This window comes from Betta splendens, chromosome 14, assembly GCF_900634795.4.
Source record: "Betta splendens chromosome 14, fBetSpl5.4, whole genome shotgun sequence".
NCBI lineage: Eukaryota > Metazoa > Chordata > Actinopteri > Anabantiformes > Osphronemidae > Betta > Betta splendens.
The window spans coordinates 11,573,620-11,594,643 of NC_040894.2; the positions used below are offsets into that span (position 1 = coordinate 11,573,620).

A 21,024-nucleotide genomic window follows, 5' to 3' on the forward strand; every position below is an offset into this window, starting at 1 on the left:
ATGGCTCGTTGCTAACATTAGCAGATGGCCGTAAATGAAGATTTAGAGTTGGAGGCGAGGTTAAGCCCCAGTAGCTCAACCCGATGTGCGCCACCGCAGCTGGGGGTTGACCGTAGCGGGCTGGGCGTGAGTTAGACGGGACAGCACGTCCTCCGAACCTCCCCACGCGAACACACCCGCGGCCGTTGCTGAGTCTCCGGCTGTTACAAATGCTTCCGACCGCAGCCGCCGTCATCAGAAGCTCCCGTCTCCAGCTGGGCGTGAGGCTGCTGCACACTTCTCCCCGCGTCGAGATGCCCATTCAGGTAGGATCCGCGTGCGTGTGCGTTAATAATCTACGTCAGCTGTCGGCGGCAGCTACGCGGCTTTATGCGGAGAGACGTGTTTGTTACGCGTCTGTACGGATCAGCCGTCTCCCCGTGGCTCGCCGTGTGTTTGAGACGTCGCCATGACAGTTGCCTTAACGGAATGGAGCGGCTTCTCGCGCGCTGTTCGCCCGCTGCCGTCTCAGCAAATTGATCGTTATGAACTGGTTGTACCGTGGCTGTCACGTTGCCCACGTTGGGATTAGCCCAATAAAACGTCTCCGTGATGTCTCTGCTTCAGCTGATTATAGCAAAACTATTCTACACATCGCTGTCTGCATTCCACCGTTACTGTGTTGAATATTCATCTAATAAAACGTGATGCTCAAGCTTCAAATCAAATCAACCTCATTTTCAAAATGTTTTTTAGTCAAATAAAATGGGCCTGTTAAAGCCGAGCCATATATGGTGTTATGTCGCCCTCTACCGGCCACGTGTTAAACTGATCGGATGAATTATTACTACATTTCCTTGTTGTAACTTTAGTTTAGTTGCGTCAGTGTCTGTTTTTTCTTCATACTGTCCTTCCTGTCAGGCTGGTGAACGTCTCCCCGCAGTGGATGTCCAGGAGGGGGAGCCTGGAAACAAGGTGGCTATGGATCAGCTCTTTAAGGGGAAGAAGGGAATCCTCTTTGCCGTTCCTGGTGCTTTCACACCTGGCTGTTCCAAGGTGAGTCCACGCTGTTGGCTGTGCTTGCTGTGTTGTGTGACCTTTGCATCAGTTGAGCCCTCGTGTCGTGTGCGTTTCAGACCCACCTCCCAGGCTTCGTGCAGCAGGCTGCTGACTTGAGGAGTAAGGGTATACAGGAGGTGGCGTGTGTTTCTGTCAACGATGCATTTGTCATGGCTGCGTGGGGAAAGGAGCACGGAGCTGATGGCAAGGTGTGGCTTCAGTCTCATGTTATTCAGAGGACAATAATGTCAATTCAGGATGTTATTATATATGTCCTACAGTGGCCTAGAGAGGCTGACATAAGACACAAAGTATTTGTTTATTTTAAGTGTGCTTCACTCACTGCAGCTTTCTTCTGCAGGTTCGAATGCTGGCTGACCCAACTGGAGCTTTTACAGAGGTGAACTCAACATTTGATTTATACACATGTTCTGGCTGAATATTTGTGAGTGTGTACTGTAAGGCTTTTATTCTCTCTCCTTCTTAGGCTGTTGACTTGTTACTTGACAATGACCAGCTCGTGCAGGTTCTTGGGAACAAGCGATCCAAGAGGTAATGCTCTTTTTTTAACTATTTGTTTTATTTAATTAATTGTCTCACATTTTATGCTGATAATTGTATATCCACCTTTTCCTATATTTTAGATATGCTATGTTGGTGGAAGATGGAGTCGTGAAGAAGATCAATGTGGAGCCAGACGGCACTGGGCTGACCTGCAGCCTGGCTTCCAGTGTTCTGTTAGACCTCTAGGCTTTGTCACATAGTGTTTGCTTTAAATGTTGCACTCACAAAGCCAAGTACAAAACTGTTACAGCTTTTCCCTTTTTCCCAAAGATGGATAAAAATGCAATATAGATGCTGCTTTAAAAAAGCTGCAATTAATGCGCACAATTATGACATAAGTGTCATTCTATAGAAACTTGGATCAATAACTATATATTATTACATGGAAGTAGATGATGTTTACCCTGAAGGCATTAATAAATCTAAAATAAAAAATATCCATTGTGTATTTTTTAAATAGTTTCTAGTCACCTCTTATAATTAAAGATTAATAAAGACATTATTTCCATCTTATAATTAACACAATGAACAACACTTTTTGCTTCAACATAAACATGCATTAAACCAAAATCAGAAGGTGGCCAGTGTTGGCGATAACATGTTTCAAGATACACAAACATATCATTAAGGTTTAATTTATCCTATACCCATGTGCGAAACAATTCAGTCGTCAGACTAGACTTAACCACACATGGTGTTTAACTTGTATGTTGACTGCTGGTGTTAGTGTTTGTTAGTGTTTATCTTAAAACTGGATATTGAAGCTAATGTACAAAACTAGTAGTTACTGTGCAGAGAAGAACTGTTTCTAAGGCATCTTAACAACTCAGTGCAACTTATATTGCATGTAAAAAAATTACATTATGAGAGAAAACCACAAGCTTCCGTATTAAGAAGTTCCTCCTTCCTCAGAGCGTGGCACAGTCTCCTGCAAGACCACAACCTGGGTACAAGCTCGTTTAGATTTGACCTTTGACATAGGGACGCATTGCATTGTGGGCGCAGCCGGTGGCTGGACGGAAACAAACTATACGAGTCTACAGCAAACTGCGGTAACCAATCTGGTCAAGACTTTCAAGTGTAAGGTAACACACAACCATGGCCTTTCATTCTCTAAAGCACCTTTAAAGCTAGATATGACGCTAAACGATAACGAGTAGTAATTAGCTTGCTAGCAGAGAAGCAATATCAACGTTATGTTGAAGGCGCCTAAAATGTCCGTGATCACTATAACTTCACTCTACTATTTCATTCAGCGTTACAAGCACAACGCCATCTTCTTCAACTGTTACTGAAGAGTTGTTGCGATATAACATAAAGTTTGATAATAGCTAACAACTTATCACGGTCAGCTCGTAGAGAAGTAAGGCGAAGAGAAGCAACTTAGCGCCAAGCTAGCTAAAGCTGTTAACCCTGGAATGCTGTGCGCGCGCATTTCAACAAGAATAGCGGTGATGCTAACCGTCATGTAGCGCTAGCAACGCATAGCGCTGGTCAGTTTCTCAGCGGGGGGGAAAAAAGCCATAATGTTTCATAGAATTTGTCTAGATCAGTCAGAGTGCAGTTTCCACATCATGCAACACTGTCCTGGAAACCACCTTAACACATATACACATTATTAGTGTAGTCCAAGTTATGTAACTCTTAGGAACTATAGCTCGCCCAGTCCAGTCTGAAACTAAACTGAGGTTGAAAGCTCGTTTTAGGTCCAACATAGCGCCACGTATTAACAGCCAGGGCGCTTACTGTAACCAAGAGGGCTTCTCATGCCTATCAGCTTTCTACTGCCCACTAATAGACATCTGCCATTTATGGGTTTATGACACGCTATGTCCGGTAAATTAGGCACAATATATTGGGTTTAAGGTTTAATTATTATTTGTAAAAATGGCAATTGCTAGTATTATTAAATTGCTAGTGTGTCTGATACTTGTATTATGTCATTATAAAGGCATGTGAGAACAATGGTAAGTATTAAAATTACATTGTTTTTCTTCTTTTTGTTATATCTAATTTAGGGATCTGTGACAGCCTAGAAAGCAGCCATGTCGTCAACATCCCAAAAACACAAGGATTTTGTTGCTGAGCCCATGGGGGAGAAGCCCGTTATGGCACTGGCAGGCATTGGGGATGTCCTTGGCAAAAGACTTGAGGAGAAAGGCTTTGACAAGGTGTCTTATAATTTCCCTTTTTAATATGCATAAAAGATATATGTGCAATTAACGTAGTCATTGTAGATCGCTATATGACATGTACTTCTCATTTTACTATCATAAAGTCTATTTTCCATGTTTCGTACCAGAGTTATAAAGAAACACTTACCTTTGTTGTTCTTCAAATTCAGTTGAATCTATTGTTAATGTTATGTTAATCTCTACCTCCACAGGCATATGTTGTCCTCGGGCAGTTTTTAGTCTTGAAAAAAGATGAGGAGCTTTTCCGGGACTGGCTGAAGGACACTTGTGGAGCCAATTCCAAACAACAAGGTGACTGCTATGGCTGTCTCAAAGAATGGTGTGATGCCTTCTTATAAAAGATTTGGTCATTGTTTTCTACTTTTTAAAGTCCAAACAGTACATTACCTCTTCATTGACCGTGATTTAATTTAGTTTTATTATATATGCAAACTGACATTGAACAACACTGAGCTGTGGTTTGTCAGCTTGTTTTTAAATTACGCCAAAAGCTGTCTTTCTCCAATCCTGTCATTTGACCTGTTTACATTAAAAAAATCTTTAAGTTGCCCAAAACACTTTGTCAGTCAGTTAGGTGTTTGCAACAAACCTATACTTCTATTGTTGGCTGCAAACATTTTGACTTGTAATAGTAGTGTAAGCATAGCCCCAGTTTATGTAGTTTTAACATTAAGTGGTTTTCCAGCCACACTGTCAGTCATGTGTCCAAATGCTACTCAGCCTTTCTGAACGTTATTAAACAAGTCAAAATCTCTTCTGTCAAAACCATACAGATAGTTAGTAATACAAGCTGTAAATCTGTGTTCAAGGTAGAATTTTACAATTTTTCATTGTTCACTGTTGATCTAAGATTTTGGCCTTTTTATCTCAACATTGTATGCTCTATGTTTAAACATTTTACCTTTTGATGCATTTGAGTTAAAAGCACATTTCTCCTCCTGTGATATGATTATTCATCCAGTCTAGAACCCACTCTAATTGTACTCACGTTCAACTCTGGGTGTTTGCCATGTTGGCCTGTTTAAAGCCATTGTAAGTTGTCATTTTTTAAATGGCACATCATATCAGTTGATTATGTTCTTCGTGTCCATCAACACTGTTTAGTTTTTACAGGAGGTGAATATTGTGCTGCAAAGGATGTAATTTGGGGCACTGGTCATTGCAAAAATGTTCTTTTAAAGTAAAGCAAACCTATGGTGGTCTGATTAAAGGTCTTGACTCTGAACAAAGACATGTATGTAAATAAAGATACTGATGTAACAAAGCTCAAACCCCGAATTAATGTGTCAGTCTGTTGCACTAAAGCTGACTGTAGCAGTAAAACATTTTAGCAGAACTGTGCAGTGGTTAGATACTAACTTAGTTTTGTTAATCTGCAATCAAAACAGGAATAAACCTATGTGATTCGTTACTCAACTGGGAAATGAGGCATTTCAAGGTAAAAGTAAATAAATGCCAGTGGCTTTAAACGAAGACACAATTGTGTATCGCAGGCGGACCTTCATAGCAGAGCTTGATTTAATCTGTGAATATTTACAAACATGGATGCCTTAACACATTTTATCCATTCACATGAACTTAAATTTGTAGTAGTGCATGTTGAGGTATCATGCAGCCTTCTGCTAATGCTGATTAGTGTTTGTATCTGTCAGTCACCAGCTATATGAACATGTAATCGATGTGTAGCACCTGGATCATGTGTTTCCATTTGACTGTGAAAACTTTACTTTTTATATTGCTGTCGTTATTAAAAAAAGGGCAACACACAGATTTTGTCTTTTTTCTACTTGTTTGGTTCAAGTTACATTTATTAAAATAAATGAACTGAAAACAATGATGACAGGAAGTTTTATTGTAGTGCTTCATATTCCACGGTTACCTTTTCTTCAGATTTGATCTTTGTGACACTTGCATTGGGTAATTATTGAATTGTCAAGAGTAGAGCCTCCCAAAAGGTTCATCATATCAGATGTGCAAGAAGAAGCAGTTTCCTGTTCTGTGACATAAATGAGAGATGAACTCCTGCCTTTACTGGTGGCGTAAGTGAAGCCTTTGAAGTTATTCTAATCAACCTTTGCTTAATGAAATAAGCGGCGATATTTGGGAAACAGTTGTAGGACCACTCTCCTCTGGAGAACCTCAAACCTGGTCAGTTTAAATGATCATATACACCTGTCTGTAAAAGTGTTTTTCAACTGCTCTGTTTATTTTTTGCAATAAATAAATAGAAAATCGTCATGTGACAGACTCATAAAAGCTGAATTGCTGATTTTGTATATGTTATATAGTATATATATATATATATATATATATATATATATATATATATATATAGTATATACCGACTGACCATGACCCCTGGAATGTTTTGTGGTGCTGTTTGCTGATGAACTATAAAACCTTGATAGAACAATGATCAGATGCTCAGAGGTGTTATTTTCATAGTAGCACCTATGCATACACATACACACATCCACACTCAGACTACAGTAACAATATAGGAATGAGCAAACTCTTAATAAAAGGAAACTATTTCCATGTATATAATTCACTCATAACAGCTGTTTGTAAGTACGAGTAAGTGCCAAAACAGGAAACACCTGTTAATAAAGAATACAGAATATGAAAACACATGTTGAGGCTCTAAAAGTTAGTTTGAATGTTGGATAACTTAGAAACCATCAATTAGTACGCATCGTCTTTTTAAACATAGGCCTGCTGCTTTCCCCAGGCTTCTGAGTTGCAGGATCTTAAATGTGTGTACCATTAATATGGGAACAAAGGACAACGATGACCTATTAGAGCAGCATGTGAGAGCACCAACGTAATCCATGGACCCAATGTGGAAGTTCAGTGTCCGGCCCAAGCGGTTCAAACGCTGCAGAATCCACACGAGTGTGAGCCTGTGACTGTTAAGACACTTGATGCACAGCATGTTTTCCTTTTTTGGCAATTACATGTGATGGTTATGAGACGACAGCTGTTTTTGATCATGTATTTTTCTGCGCTTGTACATAGGTCTTAGTTTTTATTAATTTAATTATTGTTTCCAGAACTTCCATCTTATTTTTGTCAGCGGATTCAGTTGAAGACATGTTGGAGTTGATTATGTACTGTACACTGGCAGCGCTTATGCAAGGTTTCTAAAGTACATTGATGTCTTATTTTGATTGGAAGTACATGTACACACTGTACATACATGTACATACTGTACAGTTGTACTTAGAATCACAACAATCCCTGATTTGTCTCAAAGCAGAGCACAGAAAAACTTCTTCTCCCTGAATGGGTTCTCTGAGGTGGGCACGGGGGTGATGAGGGGGTCGTCACAGGCGTGTGCGTCGCAGTACGCCATCAGGTCGGCCGCTGCCTTTGAAACCTGGGTGAGATCATTTAGAGCGGGTCAGCCATAACTTTAGGACGTTCATGCTATTGTTTGATGAATCTGCTAGTCTGTCGTCAGGCGTCGTGTTGCATTTACAGTAGCTAGCGGACAAGACACAAGAATCAGAGAACAAACTCTTTGTCCTGATCACTTCTGTTCAAGCTGCATTCAAGTACAGTGAAAACACAAGAAAATACAGCAAGTGTGCACACCTGATGTGACCTGAACCTGACATGGATGCTGATGAACATGGAGATTCACTAAACATGCTGCATGTGTTTCTGACAGGATGAAGACGAGCAAACATGTGCGGTTGCTAAGTGTCACATTAACCATGAACACAGGAGTAAGAGGAAATGGAAAAAAAAGACAGTTAAGCCAACATTAGTGAGTGTAAAGTGAAGAAACAAGTATTTCTGGGAGGAATATTAACAAATCAATTTAAAAGATAAATGGAACTGCCGTGGTCTTTCAAATAGCACTTTACATGAACAGTCTTTATTAGAATCAGAGCAGAGAGTTCAAGCAAGTTATTCACTTCCAATCTGACCATAGATGGGGCCTAGAAATAAAACATGTGCCTGTTAATGGCTGTCCTCTGCTCCTGCATGGGTGAAGAGCTGGTGCCTCCGCGGGGGCCTCGAGGTGTCTAAGGGACATAAGAAAAGCCGGCACCGTTTGGAAAGTCTCCAACAGGAGGCGGTGACTTATAAAGTGCATCCGAGAAGGTCACCGGTGCTTTTCTACCCTTATCCGCCTGGACCCCACCTCTTATTCACCCCCCAGTGGGATGCTGAGCGCCGTTCAGCCTTTTTGTAAGCAAAACAGCAGCGACTGTGAAAAAGCTTTCATTAATCTGACGGCAGGTTCAAACTGGGCGCCATTATTCTGCATGTACTTGACCTTCTGCAACACTGGAGCGTTCCTGGTTTCTCATCATTTCATCGGAGGCCGTTCTAGCTTTTCAGTCAGACTCGATTGCGAATGGCATTAGTGCCGCTGACATATTTATCAGCAGCAGCTGCTTTGAGCTTTGCCTCATGCATTCAGCTCGTCCTACCTTTATCCTACAGAAACTCGCCTCGATCTTCAGCTGCTCCACCAGCTTCCTGGCCTGGCCGACGCTCATGGTGCTGTTCACTGGGGTGTCTCCTTTCATCCTAGACACAAACACGGCAGCGTTTATGGACGTGAGCTAGATGGAAACACGTTCAGCACATTTTTCTGTTTCATTTTCATCTGAAAAAGGAGCTAAACGCCTGAGCTCTACCTCCTCGGGAGTGATTGATGTAGTCCTCCTTCCCTTTAAGTGTATCTATATCATAGGCTGAGCATACAATAAACCAATTTCCTCACACACCTCAGCTAAATTAGTTTTTTAGTACAATATTTGTTCAAGTGTAATGTAGGAAGAGTTTGACCAAGACCTATCAGTTAAAAGCTGCCATCCAGTTTTATTTAATTTTCACATGTTTTATCATCTCTGACTGCATGAAACCAGGTCAGTTTATTTCATTTATCTGCCACATTTGTTACATTATGTGGAACAAAACCATGACATATCTTCACCAGAACATGAAAATAAAAAATGGGCCAACCGGTCTGATTTGCTCCCACTGTGGCCCACAGTTTCTCCCACCACAAACGAGAATATCCACTGAATTATCAAATGCAGAGAGAAACGAGCACCGCAGACAGGCATAGATTTATGAATGGATGAATAAATATTCACAGGAGCGTTACAGATGGAAAAGGATCAAGTTAGACGGATTATCAGTGGTGGAGAAAAATCAGAGCAGCAAAGGAGCGACTCTGTTGGAACCGTTCTGGACCTTTCTCTATTGTGATTCTCCTTCTCCCCTCATCCACCCCCTTTTTCCTCCTTACCCGTTTTAAATTCCTCTTCAGGTGCAATCTTCCCCCCTCTTCTCTCTCTGGTTCTTCCTCTCTGTGCCCCTCCGTGAGCTTATGTTTGGTGGTATCAGCGTAGCCGGACCCCACCCCTCACAGACAACAGCCTGGTCGGTACCCTGCTCTGTACAGTCCAGTGCACTGCAATTCTGCCACAGCGAGCACTAGATTTGTGTTGGATGGATACGATCACCCCCCCTTGTCAGTGAGTGGTACCTGCCAGACTCGGGAGGGGGAGGTTTACTTATGAGAGTGGATCATACCATATCTGCTGTCGGGGAATTTGAGGCCAGGTGGAATCTGTCCTGTTAAAACTCTGACTCTGAGCAGAAATGTAGTCGGTGTGTGGTTTTGAGTTGTGGTGCTAAATGAGTGCATTAGGATTTGGCGTCCTGCATCCTGGATCATGATGTGTGCCTCCTGTGATGCACCCTCTCCTCTGTTGCTATGGGGACTGCAGCAGTCTGCCTTAGTGGTTTACCTCACAGCTTAAACTAGGAAGCATCCACGGGTATTAGGGTGTGTTTGTGGTGCAAATGAAGTAAATGTCTAATATCTCTTAGTAAAGGCAGCTGGTGTAACTATTGGCAGTACTCAGTCCCTTATGACGCTGTGCGACCAAACACCCTGTGCAAGAAAGATGTCCCGCACAAGCAGTCAACGATTTTAAACAAGATGCAAAGCGTAGATATATATTTTTGAGAACTAAATTGCAGAAAATAAATGTTAATAGTTGGGTACTACAACAAGAGAGGACGCTACTGATGCATCCGCCATTTTTACTAAGCTAGTGTTTCTCTGACCGAATGGCGCTACGGCTGCTCCAAGCGTCTCCCTTTGGACGCGACCCGTCTGTCGCTTTAACGTCTCTGAGCGTGGAGGCGTCTTCGCCTTCCGACATGTTTGTCCGTCGTGCTTGCCGTAGTGATTCTAAGGCTCGCTGAAGCGGAATCCTGAAAAAATCAGACAAAGCCTGTAGTTTGTTTATTACGAGTAAATTAGTATTTGGCTTATGGTATTCTCTGTTCTGAAAAACAAAATTGGTGTTTTTAAATGTGTTTGGCAAAACTGGTTATGTTATATTAAATACAAAAAACATTCATATTAGTAATAATTATGTTGAGGTTTTGTAGCTACAAATGCATGTTTTGCTTAGGTAAGTGTTTATACGCTAACCCTTAGAAATTACAGATCTGGATTTACAGTGAATACTGTGACTCCATCTGCTGGATGATGCTGGCATGTTTCACTGCATAATTGATTGATGTGTGGGATATAATCCTACAAAAGTTGACCTAACCATATGAAAGCTGATGATTTACCAACTGTAAAGTACATTTACTTATTATTTAGAAATACTAATTATAAACCTGCTTAAATTTGCTAAAAACCATGTCGGGTTTCTCGCTCAGTCAGGTATCTGAAACCAGTCCTGTGTTTTATATTGTATTAGAACAACAGGGACTGTCTCACTTGAAATAGCACAAGTCATTGTTGTTACAGAAAACATTTATTTTGTGCTGCAGCAAATTCCAAACTGCTCACAGGTGGACGTAAACCCACTTTTTAATTTGGCAAGAACCCCAGGGAACCTGTTTTAATCCCCGTGGGCCATTTTTTGCCCTGGCACAATCTCTGAAAAACAGTGACAGCAGGTACAAGCAAGTACATGAATGCAAGAGCTGCGTGTAAAATTCTCACCAGATGGTGCATCATTGCTCGTCTTTCATCTCTGCAGGTTAGATAATGCGCTGTGGTAATTAGTGTGGATGCATCTCATTCATAGTTATCAGAGCATTGCAGTTTAAAGTGTTAAAAGTAAGGAAATGTGGAAAATCATTTATTAAACGGACATAAGACAACATCTTCATAACTTTTATGTCGTTCTAAAATAATTAGAAATGACCAAGTCAATTGATGTTGATGTCATTGTATCAAATTCTAAATAAATGTGAATGTACTGTAAGTCAGATACCTTTTACTTCAACACCCCTTTTGTAAATGATCTCTGATTAAATTTCTTTTGTAGTTAATTATTCATGTTTAATTAAGTTGACCTTAATTATTACAGTGGCACAGTGGGGCCTTTGAGTGTGTTTGAATGTGCTTTGAGAAGCAGGCAAGTGAGTTCCACCTGTTTTAATCTGTGATGCAAATATTTGTGTTATATCTGGTTATATTTTATAGTTTTATATTTATTTGTAAATAAATAATAAATGAATACATGAATGAAGTAGTTGTCTACCTTTTCTTTATGTTGCTCTAGATTGGAGAAGACAAATAGCGTCATATTTATAAACATGGCTTTATCACAAAAGCCCTGCAACACATGATCCACACCCAACCACTAACACAGTATGTGTCTCAAACTCTGTCTGAACAGCACCTGTCTTCTCATCTCTCTTGTTTTGATCTGAATCCATGCAGCAGATAATGCGACCGACTGCCTCAAGGTTGATAAATCAATACATACTGAAACAATGCTGGCGAAAGATTTTCATCTGAAACCATTTGCGCCATTGATTCTGTTGTGGAACCTGATGGTATTAAAAAGCTGCGGGATGCATTTCAAGCTCTTATTTATTAAAAAACAAAATACATAATGTATTATTGTTATGACTATGAGCACTAACATCTGATGACTCATGACTTTTTAACAGAACCACTGGCAGTACAGAATGTTCAAGATGAACATTTTTTTCTGATATTAGGTAAAAAGTCACCAGGCTACTTGTGACTTCTTTACTAACTAATAAGAACCAGTATATCTTTTACTGACAACTGATACTCTGAGATAAATTTCAATGTGCATACAACAACAAACGTCCACATACTATTCTATAATGTTCAGCTAAAGGCAATAAGAATGAGAGACAGAGAGTTTTTAGAGAAAAAATATTTTTTTGGCATAATGAGTAATCACACTATAGGTAATTTCATAGCAATCAATTTATTAACTATCATATTAATTCACTTGTCATTAACACAAAAGGGCCACCAGAGACAGTGGGATTCATCCTGTGGGGGCTATGAACAAACAATACATCCACATGCTCATTTCTACTCACGCTGTTCACACTCTATAGTTCCACATCCTGGCAGATACTGAGATTGTTTTAACCTCTCTGTGATTGATTCCTCCCTGAATGCTCCAGCACACAGCTGTGATTCCTAAACCAGCTCTTATGCAATGATGCGCAAAGTAGATGTGGGCGGGTTGATCGTCTGAATCATCAACAGCAACTGTTCATTTGTATTGATGGTAATGGAACCACTCAATACTTTCCAAACAGACACCACTGGCTACATTCAAAGAATTACAGTACAGTGATGCAGCAACAGAATAATCTCCACTCACTCGAAACTAAGACAAAAAATCACAACACCACTCCCACAAATAGTATGTCTTTTTATTAAAAAAGCCAGTTGACTAGAAATTGACATGGAGAACAACTGCACACTTGAGCGTGCTGCTATGATAATGTTACAGTATATCCAGCTATAACCAACAAAAGAGAAGCAAATCAAATAGCTGGATATTTTCACTCATGTCACGAGGACCCGATTAATGCGAGAAGCTGCAAACATTAACAAGGGAATGGAAGCAGAAGTACATGTGTGAACCATGTCACTCACTCACAACCACTTAGCAGACCTTACTCCAAAATATCTGAGTGCTTGTGTTTTACACAGGAGGAATCTAGACAGCTAACTTCCTAACACATTTGTTTTTTTCTTGATCTTTGGAGATTCTGTTGCAACCAACTGTTTATCTCATTTCTGCTTCCCTCTATACGTTTGAGATAGTAAAACTGAATGACAAGCTACAGATTCTATCTAAAACTATTTGAATAGAACCTTGCTTGCTTTTTGCATATTGTTTTGTGCTACTAATATAATCAGATACATTTGTTGAGCTTTATGTGTGAGATTGAAGAGATTCTGAAAATTAATCCAGTCCGAGTATCCTGGGAGATTATTTGAATGTATAACAAAACAAATGAAAATTCATTTTTAGACATTGTACTAAACATTATTCGTTTTGGGAACCGATTCTTTAAAAGACATGTTTCACTAAAAATGTACAAAGATGCTGCCGATATTAAACAGACTATATTTGTTATTTATGCCAAATAATTACTTTAGTTTCTTGCTCATTGAAAGCAGTTTTAGTTTATAAAGTTTTAGTTTATAAAGTTCAAACTCAGCTGAATTTACATGTGTGACTAAGAGAAGACACTACAGCCATGCTAGTTACAGCTACACTGAGCTGACATGCGCCTAGTGATGATGCTAGTATGTCAATGTTTAGCAGAGACAGTACATATTTAACAGCTTTGGTAACTATGTTATCATGTCAATGATTGTGAATTAGCACTAAACACAAAGTACTGCTAAGGTTTTAGAAACATTACTAAATTTGGTCTCAAACCAGTGTTGAAGCTAAAGGATGATGCTTATAGTCCTCTGTGGACCATGAATGTCTGAATCATTTATTGACTATAATATTCTTTTTTAACAAACATTAAAACAAATGTAAGTCCACTGTGATGCTGCAGAAAAAGGTATTGAATCAACAAACATGGAGAGATTTATTCTCTGTGAACAATGAATTTCTGCAAAATGTAATGGAAACCTGTCCAACTTGTAAAGTTAGACCATTTTACATTTGAGTTACAATTTAAAATCTGCATGTCAATCTTAACATACACCTCCATTACAGCTTCTTGAGTTTCGAAATAACTCATTTTTTTCTGAAAACAGTTCATTTTCTCACAAAATCTTGATTCATGTTTTGTCAGAATTGACACTTTTGCTGAAAAAGCAAGAGCTTTATTTAAGCACAGTGATCAAAATGATGAGGTTTGAAAATAGTTTACTGCTACATTTTACTCTCTTTTTTTCAGTTCGTCATGCTCATAAGGAAGACCAACAAGAACAGCTACAGATCAAATGGTTGTGCACACATCACTCACTTTAAACACTGCACCCAGGCAGCATATTAATGATGCCTGGATTCAACTGGAAAAATGTGAAGCCCATTTTGCGTCACCTTTAGTGATACTCACCACTTTGCAACTGGAAAGTGTGAAGTACAAAATAAAAGTCCTTGTGATATAGCAGCATTGAATTAGTCACAGTGCACCTCAAAGGAATCATGATGAGTATAGCCAGTACATGAGGGTAAAAACATTGTCTACATACAAGGACCGGTTACTATATGAAAATATTACATTTGTTTAAGAGAAACAATCCATTATGAAAGGGAGGTGGGCGACAGAAGAGCATCACAGGTCGGGTAACACGAGTCTCTGGAGGAAGCAGGACCACGGGGTGAAAGGGCACAGCATTACACTGAGAGTCATACCTGAAGAGTTCTTACCCCCATCACACATTAAGGAGGTGATCTGCATTTTTCATTATCAACTTCCTTAAATGCAACGTTTGGTACAGGAAATAACACAATGTTTAAAAATGAGCAATGAAATACAAACAGCAATAATTAAGTTCCCACAAATAAGCAATGCACAATGTTTTCTAGGTATCATACATGAGAGTCTTTCTCTTTTCATGTGCAAAACACAAACAGAACATTTTTACACACACTCACTATGACACTCACACAGACACCGGCCCTCAGTTCATATTAAAGAAACGATGCTCAGTGTCCTTCGATGTGTCTCTCAAGTACAAACTTTTGAGGTCAGCACTGACTCAACCACACAGCAGGTCCACACAGAGTGCAACCAAGGGAATTGCTTCAACTGCCATTTTGCATATAAAGTCTGTATAAAAATCAATTAGCATTGACAATAGGCCCTCTTCAAAGGTTACCACACCTACAACGAGCTGAGCTGGAGAGTCTGCAGGGGTGAACAGCATGTTTGGTTGATGTCTCTCCAGCTAAAATAAGTACAGGAGGTAATTAACAGGATTAGAATTTATAAACCCATGTTTGCAGAGGTCTGATAAGAGTGAAAGGAGAAACGCTGCAAAGCAACTGGATTCGTACCGGCACGGCAAAACCGGAAGAAGTCGTTTTCTACCAGCCTTTCATAAAAAACAAAGTAAAAGTCATTTAAAAAACTGTAGATACACAGATATATGTGTATGCTCATCATGATGGCATGACTGTAGAAAAATATAGAGCCTATATCATTTAGCCAGAAAATAAATCAAAGAAAAAAATAAGGATTCACAAATTTGGAGGACCAAATTACACAAGGCATTTTGGTTTTAGAAAATGTAGCAGGGCATTTCTAGGATCACTAGTCAAAACCTGGGGGCAATTATGATTTACCAAAAAAAATAAATAATACTTAAATAAAATAGAAAATAGGAGCACAAGGTCCTGCCCCACTTTCTACACAGCTGCAGGTCAGATCTGGCACTGTTCACCAAAGGTCCTAATTCATTAAATACTGGATGGTATCAAAAATGTGTATGGCATCAGTTTAAAAAATGTGCAAAAAAATTCCCTTTCAAAGCTCATTAAGTGGAAAACATCAGTTGTCCACTAATCAGCATGTCCCACAAAGTCAATTAACTGATAAAAGTAATTTAAGAGGAACCTTTAATATACTGGTCCTGCAGCTTCTTTCACACCATTTATAGCCCAAATATGAGAAACTGCTGCATGACACAAAAGGCATTTAGTACTGGCTTTGGATAATTATGAGTCATTTGCACAGAGTCAAAATCTGATGTTTTGTAATAACACAGTGTTTTTTGACTGGACATAAGTTTTTATCCAGTTGTGTTTCAGAATGAGTATTCATTTTGCACTCGTGCGTCTTAGCCTTGAACCTTAGTCTACAGAGGAAGAGCTCACAGTGAAACAAGCAGCCTTGTCTAATTAAAACAACGCCTTCATAATGGATGCATAGTCATGAGGGATGTGGTTGAGAAGCTCCATAAGACAATAAGGCAAAAGAAAGAACCAGTTAGGAAGTGCACATGGTAGAACACTACCATCACTAGAATACTCCAATAAATAAATGAATTATAAAATAGATTTGTTCTTAATGTTGAGTAAAAAGAAATGACTCTTTTTCCTACTGCCATTGTCGTACAAAATAAGAGTCTATAGTTCCACACATTTGTTTCACAACAACACAAAATGAATAGTTGAGTTCCCCATCACATTACACTGTATGAATATTAAATGTCACTGTGCCATCTGCTGTGAATAAAACTGCCATGTGCACTTCAAGAAACATCAGTCCATGCACCGCTTCAGGACTTCTGCATGCTGAAGAACAAACAGGGTTTATTTTATGTGATAAAGAAAAAACAAAAAAAATATACAGTCCCTGACATATATGGTGCACAGTTGAGGAAGGCTTGTTCTTTAAAACACGTTATAAGACCTGTCAACACACACATCTGATCCAATACACTATAAAAGTCTGGAAGAGTAGTGTTTTCAGCTGAGTGCTTATAGCCCAGTGCGTTTTTTTTGTGTATTTAAACATTAGTACCTTTTCCTTGTTAATGCACAGGCTGCCTATCAGTGTTTTGTCTCTGCTACAATATATTTTCCATATTACTGCTATTCACATGCCTACTAGGTCCATGCGGAAACCAACTAATCCAGGAGTTAATACAAACTAAAAACAGTGACCAAGGTCCTGTGTGACAAATGCTTTTCTTCGTTGCAACACTTCAGTTTGTAATAACTAAAGGGAACATAGGAAATGCACGAGAGGTAAAGTGCACAGTAAGAACCTGTGTGTTGCTACATATGGTCCAGATGTCAGAACGATGTCATCTACGTGGACATTAGCAAACCTTTCATGTTTGTGCTACATGCATTTGTAATTAATGTCATTTATAATTACATGTGTGGATGTAAACGATAGGAACAAAGAGCAAGAGGCGTCAGAAAAGAAAAAAACGAGATAGATGACAGTGATGTTAAGTCTATACAAAATATTGGCACATTATCTTAGAAACAGTCCTCCGACCGATGGTCATCCAATCTTTCGTCTTGTTTCACAGCATTAAAAGTGCACAAACTTCCAAACTTCATTTTCAAGTTGTTATACAGTAATTGTTGCGTCTTTCTTCTGAAATGTGCTGCACTCCTTTTTATGCCCATTAATGCCACTTTAATTCATCTGAGGCTCTCCTGACCACAGACCTTTCTCAAACCTGTGTCTCCACACCATTAAGCTTAGGCATCAGGATACGAGGTGTCACCCCGGAGTTGAGATCCCTCTCAAACTCCAAAAGTTGACCCATGAAGTTTAGATTCGGTGACACCACCGGACGACGGCTCCGCACGTATTTGTAGGCATCTGTCATCGTCATGAGGGTGTGCTTCATAAGGTAGGCGATGACGATGGTTGCAGAACGGGACACGCCTGCCTGGCAGTGTATCAACACCCCCTGTCCGCTCTGATATGCCTCCTCTGTAGAATAACAACAGAACGGATGATGAACTCATAAGCCAGCAGCATGGAATGAATATCCTCTACAGCAGTGGTTCTCAACTGGTCTGGCTTCGGGACCCACCATCAACCCGTAATGACAAGCTGCGCCCCAATGCAAGGAAACTTCTCAAATGCATTTAATCGGGCTGACATACAGTAACAATCATTAGATTGTAGCAACATTTTTCCAAATTGAATAATTTTTAACACACTCAGTTGATGTTTTCATGTAAAATACACACAATACTGAGAAAACTCACTGAATCTGTGCCAACCAACACTGCATTATCCAAAAATTCAATTAGCATATGTGGGTCTTGTATGTGGTCAAAAGCAGGAGCCAGTTTGAATTACAGGACATGACTGCCCTCTAATTGAAGAGTACGAAAAGACCCACTGAAAATGGGTTCGCGACCCACTTTTGGGTCCCGACCCACCAGTTGAAAATCACGGCTCTACTGGATACCACTCACACACAGCATCTATGCAGCAAAGGTGTGACGCTCACCAATAAACTCAAAAACCTCCTCAAAGTACTGTCGAAGGTTTTGCTTGCTGTTGTCAGTGGCTGGCAGCCGTTTGTAGCGCAGTCCAGACTTGGCGTGGTAGAGGGGAAGGTGCGTGGTCACGTTGACCACGTAGCCGATGTTGAGGCGTAGCAGCAGGTCCAGGTCTTGAGCATCTCTCTCGTTCCCAAGAAACAGGAAAGGCAGGATGGGACTGATCACAGCGTTCTCCGCATCAGGGGTCATCACAGTCTCATCGGACAGAGATGCAGGCAAAGAGGAGGAGAGTGGAAGAGAAAGGTGCACTGGAAAAGGATGACAGAGAAGGATGGAGTGGGAACAAGAAAAATAGTATATAATTACACCACCAGTAAATCAAATTGGGTCATTAGCTTTTACAGGTACATTATATTCTTACTTCTGCTGTTCTCCTCATCCTGCTCTCTGTTCAGCGAGTTCAGGGCCAGGTGGAGTGAGTGAGCTGATGGCAGTGTGTGTCCTCCCTCCCTGTCCCTCTGCCAAGGTTTGGGTTTGATGAGCGTTGTGGGAGCGGATGGTGGAGGTGAGAAGGATACGGGTGATGGTGGCGAGGCAGAGCGGGAGGAGGGCGAATGAGGATATGCTACATCTCCATCTTGCTGCAGACCGTCACTCATTCCGCCCTCTTCGGATTTACTCAAAAGTCTCCTCAGCGAGTTGTGGCCTTCGTCATAGCCAGACCTGCTGCCCATGAAATCGAGGGCGGCCATTTTGCCCTGTTGAAGTCGCCGTCGGCCTGCGTGGTCGGTAAACTGAGACTCGGCGTAATCCTGGAGGTTCTGACAGTCCAAGACAGCGAGGCCTGTTCCATTACTTCCGTTCTGGACTTGGCTTGCACAAGCTCCGACTCCTGCTCCCATCCCACCACAGTGATTCTTTAAAGGCTTCGAATGGGTCATCTTTTTGGCTAGCTCTTCGGGCCAGATTGTACGGACGCTGTAGTCATCGTCATCGGCTTGGTACATACCCATGGGATGAGCTGCCCCCCTTCCAGGGGGTTTGCCTCGGCGAGGGTTGAATGTCACCACTATTGGGTCGCTGCTACAGTAGCTGCAGGTGGAGCTACCAGTCTGGGAGGCTTTTGGGTTGCAACCGGTGACACAGCTTTGTATTGCCCGAAGAGGGGCCGATGAAGACAGTGGGGTGCAAGGCAGGCATCCCCCCACCAGTTTTTTACGAAGAATGGCGGGACTCTCAAAGTTTCCAGTCTCACCAGAACAGGAAGCACAGCGGACAGGTTTGAACAGGTTTGCTCGGCAGTCGGACACAGTGCTGTTCGAGGAAGAGGTGTTGGAGGTGGAGGCGGTGGAGAGACACCCACCTAGATTTCTCAGGCCCATGTCTTTGCCTCCTCTCTTCACTGCTCCAACATTGTGAACGCAGGAAAACGAGGTGGAAGTGCTTCCGCCGCCACCTTTGCAGTTTGCAGGCTTCGCCTTACACCCTCTGCATCTCACCAACCTCCAGCAGCCACAGCTGAACGGGTGGGTGCAGTCGATAGTGCAGGTGTGGTCGGGGCTGGGAAACCCTCCAACGTGGGAGGAGCAGGGGGAGAGGGGGAGACCATGGACAATGTGGGTGTGTTGATCCCTGGGGCGTGGTGTGTGTGGCAGGGTGAGTTGCTGAAACAAGACGGGGACATGGGTGGGTTGAGGGGGAGGGGTTGAGGTATAGTTTGAGTTTAGGATGGAGGCATGGGGCACGGGGACAGAGTTGTTTTGGTGGGGCTGAGTGTGACTATTTTGGCTCCGATGAACAGTTCCCAGTTTGGAATTCTTCTTGTGACCTAAAGAAGGAACTTCCTGGTCACCTTTGTTAAGGAAACTCGCGTTTTCCCTTTCACTTCTGAACTTCTGCTGCTGCGCCTGAGCAGGGATAAACTGTAGGACCCCCTCGGGAGAACATGATAACTGACTATGGCGACTTCGCTGCAACTTGTGTTCAGCCCCACTTGACTTCCCGGCAGCTCCAGTTCTGTCACACTGTCCTTGAACTGTCTGTGAAGGGAGACATTTCCCTCTGCCGCCTTTTAAACTTCCACTGTGCCCTAACGAGTTGCTGAATCCTGCTCCTCGTCCTCCTTTGTCCAATGTCACTCTGATATCAATAGTATGCGTGTGAGAGGGCAACCGTGGGCCGAGAGTTACTGTGCCATTGCTGTGGCAGTGGCTAGGGATGTGTCTGACCCCGGCTGGGGTGACAGGCTGGTCGCCCTTGACTTTCTGTGCGCGGGAGGATCTGCGCTTGCATTCCAGAGTCAGAGATTTACAGGAGGGAGGATAGAAGCGGGACTGAGAGGGATGGAGATGGGAATGGTGGATGCCTTGTCCATTGGAGGAGGCCGATATCTGTGAGGAATGTTGTGGGATCGTTTGCGGAGATGCCTCACACAGAGTTAAGTTTTTTGGGCGCTGAATGACCACTATGCGCTCGTCAAGAGGGAGGGGAGGCATCTGGGTTTATCCAAAGCTGTCCATTGAAGGGGATAGACAGAGAAAAAGAGCAGTCAGCAAAGGACTGGGATTTTACAGACAACAAACGTGGGGCACACTTTACATTTCATCAACGGATGTAACAAGACACACATGGATGCAAAAGCATCAGTGTTGTCTTATTTAGTATGTTTAAATAATAACCGTGCAGACGTACAGATTTGTAAAATTGATTTGAATTGATTTTGAGCATTTATGTATTTGATATTTAAAATCAGTTAACGTAATGTAAGTGAAACCCCAAGTTAAACACAATACACAATACACAACAACAACAACAACGACGACAACAACAACAACAACAACGACAACAACAACAACAACAACAACAACAACAACAACAACAACAACAACAACAACAACAACAACAACAACAACAACAACAACAACAACAACAACAACAACAACAACAACAACAACAACAACAACAACAACAACAACAACAAAGGGACAACAACA

General features: G+C 41.4%; 3 protein-coding genes across 4 annotated transcripts; 2 read left to right on the plus strand and 1 right to left on the minus strand.

The window, feature by feature from the left end:
• The first annotated feature begins 17 nt into the window (after nt 1–17).
• On the plus strand, nt 18–2,039 carry prdx5 (peroxiredoxin 5). Its single transcript, XM_029173634.3, has 6 exons — nt 18–305; nt 901–1,035; nt 1,116–1,247; nt 1,400–1,438; nt 1,526–1,590; nt 1,683–2,039. The coding sequence occupies exons 1-6, from the start codon at nt 210–212 to the stop codon at nt 1,786–1,788; spliced, it is 573 nt and encodes a 190-aa protein (XP_029029467.1). The 5' UTR covers nt 18–209; the 3' UTR covers nt 1,789–2,039.
• Nucleotides 2,040–2,526: 487 nt separating this feature from the next.
• On the plus strand, nt 2,527–5,567 carry banf1 (BAF nuclear assembly factor 1). Of its 2 annotated transcripts, none has more exons than XM_029173126.3 (3): nt 2,527–2,682; nt 3,621–3,773; nt 3,989–5,567. In XM_029173126.3, the coding sequence occupies exons 2-3, from the start codon at nt 3,648–3,650 to the stop codon at nt 4,133–4,135; spliced, it is 273 nt and encodes a 90-aa protein (XP_029028959.1). In that variant the 5' UTR covers nt 2,527–2,682; nt 3,621–3,647; the 3' UTR covers nt 4,136–5,567. The 2 variants fall into 2 exon arrangements, with proteins under 2 accessions (XP_029028959.1, XP_029028957.1); XM_029173124.3 differs by having other exon boundaries at nt 2,532–2,687.
• A 61-nt stretch (nt 5,568–5,628) lies between these two features.
• si:dkey-175m17.7 (uncharacterized) lies at nt 5,629–20,542 on the minus strand. The gene is made up of 5 exons (XM_029173121.3): nt 18,453–20,542; nt 18,037–18,339; nt 17,248–17,507; nt 8,243–8,377; nt 5,629–7,176 (listed from the first exon to the last, which is right to left on the minus strand). The coding sequence occupies exons 1-5, from the start codon at nt 20,524–20,526 to the stop codon at nt 7,048–7,050; spliced, it is 2,901 nt and encodes a 966-aa protein (XP_029028954.2). The 5' UTR covers nt 20,527–20,542; the 3' UTR covers nt 5,629–7,047.
• Between the last annotated feature and the right edge of the window lie 482 nt (nt 20,543–21,024).